This window comes from Ptychodera flava, chromosome 2 (genome assembly GCF_041260155.1).
Source record: "Ptychodera flava strain L36383 chromosome 2, AS_Pfla_20210202, whole genome shotgun sequence".
NCBI classification, from domain to species: Eukaryota; Metazoa; Hemichordata; class Enteropneusta; family Ptychoderidae; genus Ptychodera; species Ptychodera flava.
This window is the reverse complement of record NC_091929.1, coordinates 30,413,014-30,431,291: the sequence shown is the minus strand read 5'-3', so window position 1 is coordinate 30,431,291 and position 18,278 is coordinate 30,413,014. Positions and strand designations below refer to the sequence as shown.

At 38.0% G+C, this 18,278-nt stretch overlaps 1 protein-coding gene across 1 annotated transcript; it reads right to left on the bottom strand.

The window, feature by feature from the left end:
• Positions 1 to 7,643: 7,643 nt before the first annotated feature.
• LOC139118886 (uncharacterized) lies at positions 7,644 to 17,617 on the bottom strand. The gene is made up of 3 exons (XM_070682446.1): positions 17,526 to 17,617; positions 12,919 to 13,047; positions 7,644 to 11,964 (listed from the first exon to the last, which is right to left on the bottom strand). The coding sequence occupies exons 2-3, from the start codon at positions 13,039 to 13,041 to the stop codon at positions 10,198 to 10,200; spliced, it is 1,890 nt and encodes a 629-aa protein (XP_070538547.1). The 5' UTR covers positions 13,042 to 13,047; positions 17,526 to 17,617; the 3' UTR covers positions 7,644 to 10,197.
• Positions 17,618 to 18,278: the final 661 nt, after the last annotated feature.

Here is an 18,278-nt window from a genome sequence, read left to right as displayed (position 1 = left end):
TGGTCGTCTCGGTAGACTATGGCCTTTTCATATTAAAATGAGCTTCACAGGTGTTAGACTTTTTGGAGACTTTGTTTGTGGTTGATAATTGCACGAGATTATGCGAAAAGTACGACGACATGGCATCGTGCTGCCAGTCGCGTAGCAACCATACTTACTTTGTGAGCTCTCAGGGCAGAAACACTGCTTCACGCGAATCAAAACATAACACGCCAGCAGTTTCATAAACACGTCTTTCCATGACCAACTTGTAAAAGACGATATGACTGACCGTAAACCATTGAGTAAAACCAGACAGTATCGATAAAAGACTTTCAAATTTGGTTCAAACACACTCATTATATATTCATAAAAATGTGAGAGGAAATTTTAAAATGGTAAAACTCACCTCCCCGAAACTTTCCTGTTTTCGCCAGCACGCCAATTCCGCTCAGCGCCAATGACAACAACAACACGAACTTTGCCGAACATACTTCGCTTCAATAATGGCAAAAATCCGGTAACTACCGAAGGGTGCATGGGTGGCACTCTTCAGAAAAGATAGGCGAGAGCTACCTGAGGCGAGGCGTACATGGAGGGCTTACGTAACCGCTTCACACCTTGAACAATACCCGTTGCCAGTCTGTCTCTCTATTTGTCTGTGCCTGTACCACGTTCACTCACATATCACTTTCACCCCTCTCATGCGTTTCATGGGAAAACAGAACGCAAATCATTATGTTCGCACAACTAAAAAATCACAGTGACTTGAACCCAGTCAATGAGACACCCAAAAGTTGATACCACAACATATCGCGTTAACCACTCTGTCTTTTCAATCTTTCAAGGCAGACTAAATCTTTCATAAATGCTGTCATTTCCCACGAGTTTCACAACGCATCGTTTTGACTTTCAATTAATCAATGGAGTAGTGATGGCTATACTACGCTACTTCACAAAGAACGGCTAAGGGTGGAACATTAGATAATGTGAGAGGTGGTCGAAACTTAGGATATATGCAGTGGTTGGTTTTCAAAAGTTTGAAATGTCTGTGGAGTTTGCAGAGCTCATTTTTTCCAGAATTCCTCACTTTTTGAACTTTCTGTCATGTAAATAATTTCAAAAGCAATGCAGCTGCCTTTTATCATTCTTTTTGTGCAGCATCCTCAATTCATACCATCAACTCTAAAGTTGTTATGGTCGTTCCTACTCGCCATGAAGGTGTTCTGCTCAATCTCGGTACCAATCATTTATTTAGGACAAATCTACTTTTGCTTATGCTAGGCAGGGATTTCAAATACATTAAATTTATGTTTGCGTAATCTTACAAACAGGACATACATATTATATTTCTAACTTACCGTCATGCTAAGGATTGAAGCTAAAGATAAAGCTTTTCCTCAGCCTTCGCACATCAAACAATGGCCTCCTTAAAGTGTTCAGCGAAGGATTAACAATTTAATAGCCTGTGTCTGGCGTCAAATGTCTTGCCTGGAAATTTACTTAATGCATTACAATTTCAATGGAATGCAAAAAGCTATGTACCTCCAAAACCCTCTTACGGACCAGAATAAACGTGATCCCGGGATCAAGTCCCCTACCTTTAAGAAACATCTTTGCAGAAAGTCAACTATTTTTCTCAATTTTAGACTACTATGATACTGACCTCATGTCTAAACTTGTCTTCTTTCATACACTTTCTACAACAGTACAGACCAAAATCACACTGCGGACACTTCACGGTCCCTGCACGGCCACAACGCCAACACTCTCCAATAAGGGAATCCATGTTACCCTAAAGACATAAAAAAATATCATGAGTACTCACTCATAAGATACTATTTTTATACGCAAATGATTCTAGATTCATTGATTTTCTTTTAGTTAGATCCCAATGATACTAGTGAAAACATGCAGACACATTGCACCTTGTGTGTGACATTGCACCAGTTTCTGTGTCACCATGCACACTACACATTGCACCTTATGTCACATCGCAGCTTCCGTGTCACACTACAAATTGCACCCTGTGTCACATTGTATCTAGTGTCACACTGCACACTACACATTGCACCTTGTGTAACATTGCACACTACATATTGCAACTTCTTGCATATTGCATTTCTGTTTAATACCACACATTGCATTTTGTGTCACCTTGCACCGTCTGCATCACACTACACATTGCACTTTGCGTCACATGGCACACTCTGTGCCACACTGCACCTCGTGTGTCACATTGCACTTTCTGTGTCACACTGCACATCGCAACTTCCGTTTCACATAGTTTCTTCTTTGTCACACGACACATTTCAGCTTGTGTCACGTTCATTACATCCGTGACACGCTACACAATACACATTGCACTGTGTCACATTGCACATTCTGTGAGATACTTAACACTGCATATTGCACCCCTGTTTTACGCTGGCAATATCGATTCTTTAACAATTTAAGGCATGCACTGTAATAGCCATCAACGTCCGTATTTTAATGCCCAAGTAAGACAAATAAAAAGACATAACATAGAGAAACAAGGGAATACAATTCTTTCAGAAGACAAGTTTGAAAATGTATTTAGTTCATGAGGTTTAATTAACCGACTAGAGATTAAGTGTAACACATTCTTAGAATTGAAACAATTTCAAAGAAAGCTTGAAAGTGTCTAATAATGTTAGTAATATGCTAATCCCTTCTGTCAGCACTCCTCTGAACTCCTATCAACCATTGATAGACCTCCATGTCAAACTTTGCGATTTCCATGTTTAGGCTTATGGGCTCAGAACAAATTATTTGCATACCAGAATCTGGTACGTTTTGACGTCACAGTACACTAATTTACATCGTGTTGCAATGTGAATTGATTATCTCAGTCCGAAAAACTAAGCATTCGACTTGCGAGCACAGTGGCGTGCAAATGTATAGGAAGCTGTTATACGGAGGTACGACTCAAAAAAAATCGGAAGGGTTCAAAAAGGTTGATTTTCGTCATTGAGAATTGTGCATGTGGTTCTGTTGAATCCATACTCCACTGACCTCTAAAGCGTCCACTCATAGTGTTCCTTCACACAAAAATGGGATAGCCGTGGCAGGAACGTAATATACTCGTAATTATAGTAGTCCCCTAGCATAGAGAGAGAATAGTGGTCTTTGCGTAAGTTTAAAAGCACAGCTTAACACTTCGTGTATTGGGGCGAGTTCAGCGTGCTCTAATACGGAGATCGATGACGATTTGGATTAAAAATCGGCTGTTTTAGGCGGAGAAAGTGCGTGCTCCCAATCGGAGGCGCAACCAGCGGTTTTGTCCATAACTGTCAGGAGGGGTGTGGTTGGGAGGCCTGGTATAGTCAGTAACACGAAGCACTGCCACGCAGAGCTATACTACCTTTACCTGCCCCATGCAGATGGCCTATCAAAGATAGGTTTCCATTTTATCACTCGCAGGTCGTATGTCGTTGCATGTAGTTATAATCTAACAGACGTAGATCGCATGTCGCTCAGTTTTGAAAGTTGCAGATCGCAGTTTAGCAATTCGCAGGTCGCATGTCATGACCGGTCTTCAATACAAATGACTGTAGTTTTCAGTGTTTTTGAAGACTACGTTGGAATCACCCAATATTCTCTCCTCTCCATTTTCTTCTTAAGGTAATATGCGCCTAAAACTTTAAAGTCTCAAACGTTTGCTCATACTTCCCGCAAGGAAACTTTTATTTTAAAAAACACAAATCAGGAATCACCGTTCAAAATTTGGTAAAATGAAACAAATTATCCAATATCTAAAGACATTCGAAATTCAAAATGACCATCATTAATGATAAAAAATAAAGGTTTCGATTTTTCATAAAAATATGCTGGTGAAAGCATTCTTTACGCCATGAGCTTCAAAATGAGCCCCCACAAGTGGTAGATCAAAAGATATTGTAAATGTTTGGGAGTCAGAAGATTTGCGCGCGAGATGCATTCTACATAAAGCAAAAAATATTGGTTAACTCCTAATCCGAAATCTCTGACAAATTGATGAGATGAGGCACCCTTTTTCGTTATTAGTCTGTTTAGCTTACAAGAACAACCGCCGATATATAGTTAAGGCAAGGAACGAACAATAAGAAAGACCGAATGCTGAATGCGCCACACCGCGTAGTGATCATTCCAAGAAAGCAAAATGAAAGAGATTTTCGCTCGCGATAAGTTTGAAGTTTGGTGTTTCAGGTAGACAGTTGATTGTCACTTTTGCATTATGTAAGTCGCTGAAGTTACAGAAATTGTGTAAAAAACTGTCGTGATATTTTTAACGTGGATATTGTCAATTTACATGGCACAAATACTGTTTATGCTGGTACCAGGAGTTTGACCGGTTACCCTTTCAAGGAATGGAATACATAATGAAAACAATTGTCCATAAGTGACTAAGCTTCATTGACGCTGACGAAACTTGTTGGAATTATCTGAGACTCTTGGGTTCAGGACGCAAATGGTAATCGTACATCAGAAAGGAAGACATAAAAGGATTGAATGACAGAGCCTATTAAGGTAGTGTTCGCCTCGCAAGTGAACTTAAACTTTTGCCAAAACTTTCCTAAATGAAACTTTCAAACATTCCCTCACTAATCACGAATGAAATCGGGGTCAGCGTGAAATATTTTGTACAAGAGAAACAAATTGCCTAACATTTACATAAATTTTAAATTCAAAATTGCCACCGTTCGTATATTAACTCTACGAGGAAAAGATCTGATTTTAGAAAAACTAGGATCGTGAAAATGTTTCCTACCCCAGAAGCTTTAAAATGAACTGCCACAAATGTTAGATCAGAAAAGAATTGTAAAAATTTGAGTGTCCAAAATATCTGTCCCCAAGGTGCAGCCAACCTTCACAAACCCATTGAAAAGATCAACACAGTGAAATAATAGCTCGTACTGGTGATTGTCGCTCTCGATAAAAGGTGAATGTTCAGGTCACCAGAAACGTCGTCGATTCGAGGAAATCAAAAGAAAGAAGTTTTAAAATAGATATTTGCTTAACTTGGACGACTCTGTACCTTACATCAAAAAGTGCTTTGGGGGTTTTACGAAGTCGTTATCGATGTCTGTGCTATGTAATAATTTTTCTCCTAAATTACAAGGACGGAAATGTCATTACCGTCTAATTTTGCCGGCTGCCACTTCCTAATGAAAACACTGCATACTACATACAGACTTTAGCGTATAGCGTTCATATAAAAGTGAAACTGTTAAACATCAAACTATCACGAGTAAAGTGCCAACTCTCTCTCGAAATCATAGACATTAGAATTACATTTAGTGGGAGGTTTGACATACCTATGACTACAGAATAATGACGTTATCGTCATACAGGTCACTGGCCTGTGCTCCGCTCTGTAGAAGTCGTCAAAATGGGAAGGGGCCTTTCTGCCAGGCATAAATGTTCGACTCGTTACGCATGCTCAGACGGTCGTTTCTGCGGTATAATGGCTCTCTCAAGAACAATACCTGGTTTACGTTGTTCAGTGTTGTACAGTCAATTATTTCAATTCTTATTCAATTTTAACATTTCTCTGGTATTTATTTATGTATTTATCCGTTTCTTTATGTTGTGTTTCTTTCTTATACTTTCTTTCTCTCTTTATTCATTTGTTTTGTGTGTTTGTTTGTTTGTCCTTTGTGAAATCCTTGCTTACTGGGCCCCGTCGCTTGGCTTTTCTCCAAGTCGACAGCAGTTACTGGTTTGCCTAGTGCGTTCAACCAACGATCTACGCGATAGTCTGCCAGAGTATTTTGATTCAATTTACTGTTTTGTCATCTTTATGTCCGCAAACTTGGGGCGGCAAGAGTTCCCTTAGCCCCCTCATACCTTGAAATCACTTTAACCACGGACTTTCCTTGGAAGAGACACATGAAATACAACTTTTATAGAGGTTTTGAATGAGGGTTAGGGTTAGTTTTAGGGTTAGCATACTTAAAAGCGTTATATATCTTACCTGAAAAAATTTGGCATAGGGCCTTATAAGGAACTCTTTCCCCCAGGGCAAGTCTAAACTGCCCCGGCGAATAAAATATGCTGGTTGCTGTACCACAGCTGCTCAGTTTCAGAAGTTTTCTCGTTCTTTGTTTGTTTGTTAACGATTACATATATAGGTGGAGTGAATAACAAATTAGCTGAAAATAACGATAACAAAACATCAAATTTAAAATGATAGCCAGAACAGCATGTACATTCTGCCCGAATTAACAGTCTGCTCGGACAAATACTTTGAAGGATACGATTCTCAAGGAGTGCAAGCTACGCTACCTTTTGATAGACCCAGAAGGTAGCCAAGCTTGCACCCCTTGAGAAAGTTATACTATAATGCATTTGCCAAGGCGGAGTGTTAGTTCCAGGATAGTGTGCGTGCTGTGCTTGCTCTCATTTGCAAATGTGTAGCGTCGAGTATATTTTCACTGTTGTTACTTGGCTGCATCTTGGAAGTTTAATCATTTCTTGCTCATATACCAATGGAGAAACTGTCCGCGAATGTTATCGCTCGATGTCATATCTATCAGACGACAGAGGGCGCCGTTATACAATAAATTTGTTTAATAAGTGAAGTGGTAAGGTACTAGTATTGCAAGAGATGGGTCGATGGCTCAATCAGAATTTTAGTTGAAAGTTTGAGAAGCTTGTTCAAAAAAATGTAGTCTAATTGACCCAAATCGAGACAGATTTGTCATTTCACCAATTTATGGTAAAAATGGTAAATTTTATTAAAATTTTTTTTGTTCACATTTTCCGCTTTGAAAATCCTATTCTATGCAAAAAGTGATGCTTATTACAGAAAAACAGCAATGTTATTGGCCCTACTTACGACAACATTGCCATGTTGACTTATTTTTGGATAAAATATGGTAAATTTTAGTCAAATTTTTTTTAAAAATTGATTTTTTTTCACATTTTTGGTTCTGAAAATCCTTTTATGTAGATACATTTATACTCTGAAGCAGTCGTCTCACTAAAATATACAGGTATAAATAACTGCAACAAGCCACTTATCCTTGAAACGAACTGTCAACGTCGTTCTGGGACCATTAACATAACTTCAAAATGTCGAAGAAAACCTACCTTCAAATAACTTTTGCTAGCTTCATTCATTAACATGTTCTTAACACTTCGTAAAGTTAACTTTTTATCAACCGCAAATTTTCGAACATCTTCGGTTCAATTTTCCTCATAATATAAAATCAGTATATGTGCATTTGTGCAACCGCATAGGTTGCAATTTGTGTTTATTTCGCAAGAGTTGTCAATTCCCATATTTGATACTCTCCAACTGGAAGGATAAGAAGTTCCCGTTCTCTAAAAAAATCATATTTGAGCCTTCCATGCTGGTCGTTTTTGCTATGGTTTGCCAGTACTTCTCATTGAGGTCGCCTGGATACCTGGATTATCCACCATGGTTCGATACAAGTATAACGTTTCTCCCTTTACGATCTCTGGGTTGAGATACCGGACTGGGATTGTAATGCTTTTTCTCCTTGTACGTGAGCCGACACACAGTATTTTCGGTTGTAAGCACCACTGTAGATCGTTATTACTAAAGAGCAATGGTACGGTCAAGACACAACTTCTAAATCTTCAACTCTGCCCTACTATACTTTACTTTACTCTCAGCTCTGTTCTACCTCTGCCTAGAAAGTTCATATCTTAAGTAGTTTTCAAATCTACATATCAATATGTACAGATGACTTGCATACAGCTTTAATTAAATATAAATAGGTCGGAATATATTCAAGGACAGGATCTTTCAACTTGAAGTCTGAGTAAATGTCAACCTGCGGTAATTTCTAATTAGAGTAGCATATAGCAACACAAGACAAACGGTTCCTTCAAAATTAAGATTGTAAACAGGCTTAGTAAATCACACGAAGCGACTCTGCTGGCATTCGTTAGTATGGGTCAATTTCAAACATCCGATTCATCGGGGACGGGATGCGGAAGGCGTTACGCTTTTGGTCTATAGGGAGGGGATTTGAAATGGGTTACAAAACCGCTGTCGACGCGTGCTCTCAGCTAATGTGGCAATGTTACACCTGGTCTTTGTTGAATTATGTAGGAATGACAAAGTGGTGGCTCGTGAAATGAAAACTGGCTTCAAACTAAAACGATCAGAATGTACACAAACGTGAGCTAATGCTGTTGATGTCTGTCTGTGTGTCTCTATGACTGTCTGCCTGTCTGTCTGACGGTATGATATCTCAAGAACGGCTTATCAGCTAGGATTCAAATCTGGTACATATTTTTTAGGAATGACAAGAAGTGATTAGCTTTTAAGTGGATGTTGCTTGCATAATGAATACTACTTTACATAATTGTTCATAAATCATATATTCCCAGAAGGACGGTATCATATCTGATAACTCTTCTTTACAGATAATGATCAAGGAACCATATGACAGATTTCAATGTCATGTTAAGGTTTTAAGGACATGGCGAAACTCATTTGCATATTTAACGAACATTAATTTGAAGGTTATATATCTGGATTTACTTGACCAATGTTGACCTATGTTATGAATGTCACATTGTTTTACATGAGCTAATTACTAATTTGCACGTCAAACGAACTTTCCTAATAATGAATATATTATTTTCATAACAGCCTTGACCAAATTTGATGACTAAGTATTAATTAATTTCTAAGTACATTAAAATACTATAATGCAACAGTAATGAAAGTCAATTTGCATCAGCTGATTTACTATTTTGCATGTTTAACGAGCTTTCCCCATTATGGGTATATCAGGATTGACTCAAGAAAAGTTCACGAAATTCGCTGTGTACATTGGAAATACTATAATAATATAATTTGAATGGAAGTCGCTTAGCATTTTTACATCAGCTGATAACTTATTTGTACATTTAACGAAATTTCCTAATTATGAAAATATCTTTGGATAGACTTGACCAAAGTTGATGAAACATGCTATGTAAGTTGAAGATACCATGATATATAATACTAATGAAAGTCATCAGGCATTTACATATCAGGTTATTACTAATTTGCATATTTAATGATATTTACATTTGTAATTTTAATATAATGAAACTCTTTTGTTAATTTAAATTTTCGATAGTAAAATGTACCTATCAGGTACCAAAGCATCGAATATTACACAAATTCATGACCTTAAACGCACATTTATGCAAACAATCTCCTAAGATAATCGGCAAAATGATGCAAATACCCTTGTGGTATGCTAACGGGATCAACTGCAATCGCTATTCTGAATTTTAAGATTGATTAGAGAGCGAGCCACGTGATTTTACATATTTTTTTTAAGGAATAATCGCCATGCCTTTGATAATATTATCATTCTTTCTATATAACAAGTACATGTTCTTCCTTTTTGACATTATTTTAGGAGTAGAACAAGACAAAAATCTTAATTACAGTCAGAACCAGATACTTAAAATCCACACAAGATACAGCTTAAGGAGTAGCGACTATTCCTCTTAAATGAGAACATACTGTTGTCCTGGCAAATTTCTTATATAATACACTGCAACACAATTCAGCAAGTTCCATCATCAAACATAAAATAGACGCTCCCTTGACAGGAGCTTCAAAGTGATCAGTAAATCCTCTTTTATCAGTAATATTTTGAGGCATAGTTCACGCAATCTCTTTCAGGCATCTTCACAAATTGCTCTTTCTGAATCTTGAAATCTTAGTCTTTCCTTTAAAGATTATTTTAACACTAGACAGTAGAGGCCCCTCTACTTTCTATAGTTTGAAACTGTGTCAACACATGAAGGTGAACATCCCTTAAAGATCATGAAGCTAATTTCAGCTAATGAATACAAAAGTCTGGCTGGTTGCTTGAGGTCAATGCCGTCACAATTACCTCTTTTAGTCCTAGACCTGTCAGGATGTTCGGTCACCCAGTATGATTATGAGAAATGTAAATCATCTCCATCTTCGAGTATGTTTTCTATCACCATTTTTGTTCGAGATTCTAGGTTGGGCCCTGTATTCTTAGACGAAAGGTTAAAGGACTTTAGACAGGTCTTCACCGTACAGATGTTCTCACACATATTTTTACAGTAATGTGGAAAATTTACGCCGCCATTTCAATCACTGAGGCTGTTCAGTACACTAAAGTAATGGAAAAAGGTAATAAATAGGTTTCACCAATCAAACATATCATCAAAGTCTAGGTCTTTCGGAGCTTGAATTGAGGATAGTTACTTGTCCTCATCGTCGACACGCTCTACATCAAGCAACGTCCACTCTAAATTTCTCGCGGAACTAATTAGCTGGGTAACTCGTCGTTTATTCATTTTCCATTTGTGTGGAATTACTCGGTTCAGCTCGAGCCTGAAATCACGCAGCTTGAGTCCATTATGCTCCAAGATGTCAGTGAACTTTGGGATATCCTTCCGTCGAGGTCGTTCGCCTGACTTCCTGATACGGTGCATCAGGAAAACTGCTCTGAGATACTTGATCAATGGTGTCACCATGTCATGATACTCTTTGTACGCAGCCGTCGAGACGTAGAATCCAAAATCACTGAACGGAACACCTGTGTCCTTGACAATGAAAGGTCCCATAGAAGAGTCTAAAGGGATTGGATTTGGGTCTGTGGTCTTCAGAAAGTCTACCCAATTCATCAGTTCTGTGAGGATTACTCCTTTAGGGTTTGAACTGTTAAGAAATGGTTTGAAAAACTCCAGGATAGTTGGTAAACCGTAATAATCAGCCAGGTTAGACGTGGCGATGCGATCATACTTGTTCCATTCGAACTTGTCTTGAAGCTGAGACCAACCACCAAGAAGAACTCGGAAAGACGCATGACCAGCCTTCAAATGACATGTGAACCTATTCATCATATGAGATATGTATGTACTGTACATTTGTCCGACGCAGTTTGCACCACAGTGAGAACTAGCCTCTAAGTAATCCCAACCACCAAATGGGAGTATGTCGGAGCCAATGGTAAATATAAGCGGTTCCTTGTTGAACATCTGGGCCATTGACCTTATCAGTGAACTGTCTGATAATTGCATCATCAGCGATTTGTCATGAAGGGGATTTTTGATCAACAGCGTAACATTTTGACAAACCGTCTGGTTTACTTTTCCGTCGGAAGACGACAGCATCATACCAGTTTCCCACCATTCTTGCAGAGATTCGCGATGGCGCTCAGGAACGCCACCTATATAAACTGACCATGCGGATTCGGTTTCTGGGTAGATCGTTTTCACGGCCTGGAATTGATCGAGGATATTGGACTCAGGGCCACCCTTTTCTGATGACGTCAACCAAGCAGCCCAGACAGTCTTCAATTCTCGAAGATCATTTTCTGAAATATTTAACTTATCTGATGTCTTTTTGGCCAATATCTTTCCGTCAATTTTCATTAATTCTTTTAGGGCGTCTGCCAAACTCTGATTGTGTTCTTCAGTGATACACAAGGAATACCATAATTGAACCAAGGTGTCTGACGTGTAGTTGACATCATCTGCTGTGAACATCATATACAAGAACAACACGTTTTTAGCCAATATATGAACTTCACTGTCGTTTAAGGTGAATTCAACTTGACCTTTAAACTCTTTTGGAAGAGAGGCTACAGTCTTGATGACATTTCTGAGGTCACCAACACCAGCAAAAAGAAGAGACAATTTGTCAGAATAATCGCCACCACTCCATTCGTTCTGTTGTAGTTTTAACAGATCAACTGCTGGTGAGTTACCCCAGTAATAGACGCCAATATTTTTTGGGACAGTGTCTACCCTTGCACGCTGAATTAAATCGTCCGGAAGTTGGGATAACTGGATAATATCATTTTGTACATCTAAACATTCGGTCTTGTGTTTTCTCCAGTCTTTCATCTGGCAGTCCTTATCACAGTACCATTCCACTAAACAACCTGAACACTGTTTTGTTGAGGACGTTTTCCTATGACAGTGCCCGCATTCATGAACTTTCATTGCAAATTTGCACTCGATCTGAAATAGACAAGACAAAGTGACTGTGTATAAATCAGTAGCCTACTTCAAATTCAAAAGCTTCTCAACAGTCTCTTACACACATAAAAGTTGATGTCACAGCATGTCGTGTTTAACCACCCAGTCTTTGCAATCTTTCAAGACATACTACTGTAAATCTCTAACAATTGCTGTAATTTCCTACGAATTCCACAACAAATCGTTTAATCAATTAATCAGTAGAGTAGTGGTGGCTATGCCACTTTACAAAGAGATTTTAAGGATGAAACATTATATCTTGTAAAAGGTGGTCAGAATTTAGGATATATGCAGTATTTGGTTTTCAAATGTGTGATATATCTGTGGAGATTGTAGAGCTTATTTTTTGCAGCATTCCTCACTTTTTCACTTTCTGTCACGTGAACACTTTCAAAAGCAAGAGCAACTGCCTTTCATGATTCTCTTTGTGCCGCAGTTTCTATTTATTCCATCAACTCTAAAGTTAAGTTGTCATGGTCGTTCCCCTCACCTTCATGTAATCTTACAAATAGGACATACATATTATATCAACCGTCCGGTAAGGATTGAAGCTAGAGGTGAGGCTGTCCCTCGACCTTCGCACATCAAACAAATGGCCTTCTTCAGAAGTTCATCAAGGGATATACAATTTATAAGAGAAATGTTTGCATAATATGAACTGTTCAATTGAAGGGATACAGTCGTCTGCGCTCAAAGGTCGTATGGGACCCATACGACAAATGGAAACACTATATCCAAGGTACGATGGTGATTGATGAAAGTTAAAACATTTGTGTCATAATCTACATCGTATAATTTAAACAGTTGCAGCTATGATGATGAGGTGTTCTAGATATTGTACACGAAATACATTGTTTATAAACAAGAAACTCGCACAGGCGCAGTTCTGACGACTGTTTTCCTTTAATTTAATTTCAATTTTAGACTAACACTGACCTCATGTCTAAACTTGTCCTCTTTCATACACTTTCTACGGCAATACAGACCAAAATCACACTGCGGACACTTCAGAGTCCCAGCACGGCCACAACGCCAACACGCTCCAATGAGAGAATCCATGTCAAACTGAAGAAATAAAAAATATCATAAGTACTCACTGATTGGATAATATTGTTTTTATGCAAATTGTTCTAGATTCATTGATTTTCACTTAGTTAGATCCCAATGATACTATTGACAACATGCAGATACGTTGCACCTTTTGTGTCAGATTGCACCAGCTTCCATGTCACTCCATACACTACACATTGCACCTTATGTTACATCGCACCTTCTATGTCACACTACATATTCAACCTTCTGTCACATTGCAGCTTCTGTGTCACATCATACAGTACACATTGCAATTCAGTTTCACATTACACCTGTGTAACACGACGCATTGCATCTTGTGTCACATTGCTCCTTGTGTGTCACACTAACTGGTTGTAAAGTTTCTTCGTAGAAAGTTTGAGCCAAAATTTAATAAAAAATCAGATTCGGTTCACAGGCTTCCATGGTGATCAAATTGTTTTGTGAACCTTATACAAACTTTATTTCGATGAACATATCATCTTCCGGTCTGAAAGGTGATCAGAAGATCTTTGAGAAAGATGACGTCATAACCTGTAGATATTTTGTCCATTACTCATGATAAAAGATTATTCTCTGTCGACCCTACGAACTGATTCATAGCGGAAGTCCATCTTGTGTCACATTGCTCCTTCTGTGTCACACTAACTGGTTGTAAAGTTTCTTCGTAGAAAGTTTGAGCCAAAATTTTAAAAAAATCAGATTCGGTTCACAGGCTTCCATGGTAATCAAATTGTTTTGTGAACCTTATATAAACTTTATTTCGATGAACATATCATCTTTCGGTCTGAAAGGTGATCAGAAGATCTTTGAGAAAGACGACGTCATAACCTGTAGATATCTTGTCCATTACTCATGATAAAAGATTATTCTCTGTCGACCCTACGAACTGATTCATAGCGGAAGTCCATCTTGTGTCACATTGCTCCTTCTGTGTCACACTAACTGGTTGTAAAGTTTCTTCGTAGAAAGTTTGAGCCAAAATTTAATAAAAAATCAGATTCGGTTCACAGGCCTTCCATGGTAATCAAATTGTTTTGTGAACCTTATACAAACTTTATTTCGATGAACATATCATCTTTCGGTCTGAAAGGTGATCAGAAGATCTTTGAGAAAGATGACGTCGTAACCTGTAGATATTTTATCCATTACTCATGATAAAAGATTATTCTCTGTCGACCCTACGAACTGAACATAAGAAACTCGACGACGCACTGGCCACTTGTGATTATCAAAAATGGGCACAGAAACAACATCAGCATACGATTGCTTCATCCTTCTGAAAACGGGATTGTCATAACTTCAAAAAACCAACGAAAGACATGATAGCATTGCCTTATGCACAAGGTATCTCAGAGAAACTGTGCAGAATTTACAGGAAACACAGCATATCCGTTGCTTTCAAACCCCATCAAACTTTGCGGAACCTTTTTGTTTCCCCAAAGGACAAAAAAGGAACAGGGATTTGGTACAATATACCATATATGGTATACCGTCTAAGGATTGTGACCAAACTTCGGCGAGACAGGTCGACAACTTAAAACAAGAACTGACCAACATCGGAAATCTGTTAGAGATAAGGCAATTTCATCAGCTTTATCCCAACATGCACAGCAATTACATCATGATATCGATTGGAATTCCATTACTATTGCACAATCAGATTATCACACCGCCATCTAGTGGTCAACAATAAATATTTCATTTCTTTTTGTCTTTCTGATGAAGATCTCGTCAACGACAGATTGGAAGCTCAATACGCTGAAAAATATTGACTGCTTGTGTTACAGAAACTCTATACTGACAGTTAATGTGCAAAGCTGATGGATATCTGTGGACAAATACGCAGTAACTTTGGGCAGCCTGAAGTCAAGAAACTCAGAAAGCTTGAAATTCAAAATGTTCGGCATCAACGTGCTAAGTTAATGGGGAAAATTAAAATTTTTCAATTTTTATAAAAATAAGTGAAATATTTATCTACTCCATAACCTTCGAAATGAGCCTCCACAAGTGGTAGATCAAAAAGACATTGTAAATGTTTGAGATTCAGAAGATCTGTCCCCGAGGCGCATTGTACTTGAAGCACATTGGTTCATTCCTCATCCGAAATCTCTCACAAATTGATGAGATTAGGCGGCCTTTTTACTTGTTATTAGTCTGTATAGCTCACAAGAACAACCACCGATATGAAGTTCCAGGAACGAACAAAAAGAAAGATCCAATGCTGACATACGCCCCACCGCGTCCAGGAATGCAAAACGAAAGAGATTTTCAAACTGTACCTGATAACAGATAAAGTTGGGTGTTGCAGGTAGACAGATGTCACTAAGATTAAAGAAATTGTGTACAAAACTGTTGTGATATTTTCAATGTAGAAATTGTCAATTTACATGGCATAAAATGTTGTTTATGCCGGTACCAAGCTTCACTGACGCAGATGATACTTGTTATAATTATCAGATACGATTGGGTTCAGGACGCTTAAGATAATTGTACATCAGAAACGAAGACATAACAGAATGAAACTTTCAACAATTACCTCACCAAATCACAAATGAAAACCAGGGGTCACCGTGCAAAATTTGGTACAAGAGATACAAATTGCCTAACATTTGCAGATGTTTGAAATTCAAAATGGCCACCATCCGTATATTAACTCTACGAGGAAAAAAAACGATTTTAGAAAAAAACTAAGATCGTGAAAATGTTTACTAATCCGGGAACTTAAGATGAGCCACCACAAGTGGTAGATCAGAAAAGAATTGTAAAAATTTGTGAGTCTAAAGCATTGTAACCGATGTGCATTTTACCTTTACGAACCTATTGAAAACAAGTCATCATTGATGACACAGTCCCCACTTGTTAATGGGTACTTTGATTACAAATCCTCGGACAGGATAGAGTCGTGCTCATTGATTGGGTCTGTTATTAAATACTGCGATACAGATGGGGCTTAATGACCGAGAATGAGTTCCATGGTGGTGAAAACGTAAAACCATTCTGGGTTGCCACCCTAATTACAAAAGGTCATTAAATAAGTCAATTAGTAATTAATCGACAGGATGTTGCCAAACATTTTGCATCCTATTATAACACTGACAGTTTATCACCAGTACATCATTTCATAAAATTTGATGCAGTGCTTCTGGACGTTCACCCTAATAGCAAAAACTCATTATTTATGCAATTTAGCAATTAATTTAAATGATATTGCTAAAGTGTCATTGAATTGTATTACAGCACTGTAAGATCAACATCTGTACCAAGTTTTATCAAATTTGATGGGGTATTTCTTGACATATCACTCTAATTAGGGAAATTTTTTAAATATGCAAAATTAAAAAACAATCAACATGACACCGACAAAGGTCCTTGTTCACTGTTTAAGCAATGTGAGCTCAACATCTGTGCCAAGTTTCATGAAATTTGATGAACTATTTCCTGACATATCAGCCTAATTACGAAAATTCATCAAATATGCAAATCAGCAGTTACCTGACGTGATACTGCTACATATCTTTGCACGCCATTTTAAACTACTGGGAGATCAACATCTGTACCACGTTTTATCAAGTTTGATGCAGCATTTCTAGACATATGACACAAATTATAAAAGTTCACGAAATATGCAAATTAGCAATTAATTGACATGATACTTGTTAATGTCTTTGTACAGTATTATTAGACTGTGCTAAAGATCTGTACCAAGTTTCATTAAAGTTGCTGCAGTATTTCTAGACATGTCGCCCTAATTACAAAAATTCATCAAATATGCAAATTCGCAACTAATTGACACAACACTGACATATGTCATTGTGTAACAAACATCTTTACAAAGTTTCATCAAATCTCCGGAAACAGAGCTCTTTCTTTAATAATCACTAATTATGCAAATTAGAACTTATTATGCATTCCTCACCCAAATTAATGCACGTGTATGTGTGTTTTATCCTTGTATCAAGTTTGAAAGGCATTGGCTCAGGTATGCCTCATGACTGCGATATCTGCGTGAACAGACGGAGGGACGCACGGACAGTACCAAATCTATAAATCAACGATAAGATACTCGTACCAGTTTGCGATTGTTGCGTTCGATGAGAGGTGATTGTTTTAGGTCACCAGAAACCTTGTGCTTTCCAGGAAACTAAAAAGAAAGAAGTTTTAAAACTGATATTTGCTCCAATAGGACGACTCTGTACTCATCAAAAACTGCTTGGGTTTTTCACTAAGTTATTATCAATGTCTGTCTATGCTATGTAATAATTTTTCTCCCAAATCAGAACGGCGAAAATGTTATTGCCGGCTGCCAGTTGCGAATGAATACACTAAATGCTATATACACTGGTACAGACTTAGCGTATGACGTTCACAAGTGAATCGAACTATTACGAGTAAAATGCCAACTTGTCTCGAAATTATAGACATCAGAATTACATTTAGTGAGACGTTTCAGAGAAATAGTTTACACATACCTTTGACTACAGAATAATGGCGTTATCGTCATACAGGTCACTAGCTTATGCTCCGCTCTGTAGTGATTTTCAAAATGGGGAATTACCCTTTCTGTTTGGCATAAATAATAAAATCGTTACGCATGCTCAAACGGTCATTTCTGCGGGCGAATAGCTCTGTCTAAAACAATAACTAGTTTACGTTGTTCAGTATTATACAGCCAATTATTTCAATTCTTATTCAATTTATTATTTCTCATTTATTTATTTATTTTTGGTTTGTTTGTTTCTTTCTTTCTTTATTTATTCATTAGTTTCTTTTTTCATTTGTTTGTCAATCGCGGCTTCCCTGCGGACTGAAACCCGTCGCTCGGCTTATCTCGGCAACAATTAAGCTTACTGGCTGGCAAAGCTCGTTCACTCAACGATCTACGTTAAAAGCCTGCCAGAGTATGTTGCTTCAATTTAGTTACTATTTTATTACTTAATGCCAACAGACTTAGGGAAAGTCTAAACTGCCTCGAAGAATGAAATATTCTGGGTGCACACAAATTTCAACTCACGAAAACAACGCTAAATTCACTACGGGGAGGGTGTACGTTACATCCAAGTGGTCGTCTAGCTTGCATCCCTTGAGAGTTTTCAAGCGTGTAGCGCGGATTATATTACGATCACTGCTGTTGCTTGGCTGCATCCTGGAAGTTTACTCTTCCCTTGCTCATTTATGAATGGAGAAACTTTCCGCCAATCGCTTTCGATATCATATCTTTTAGA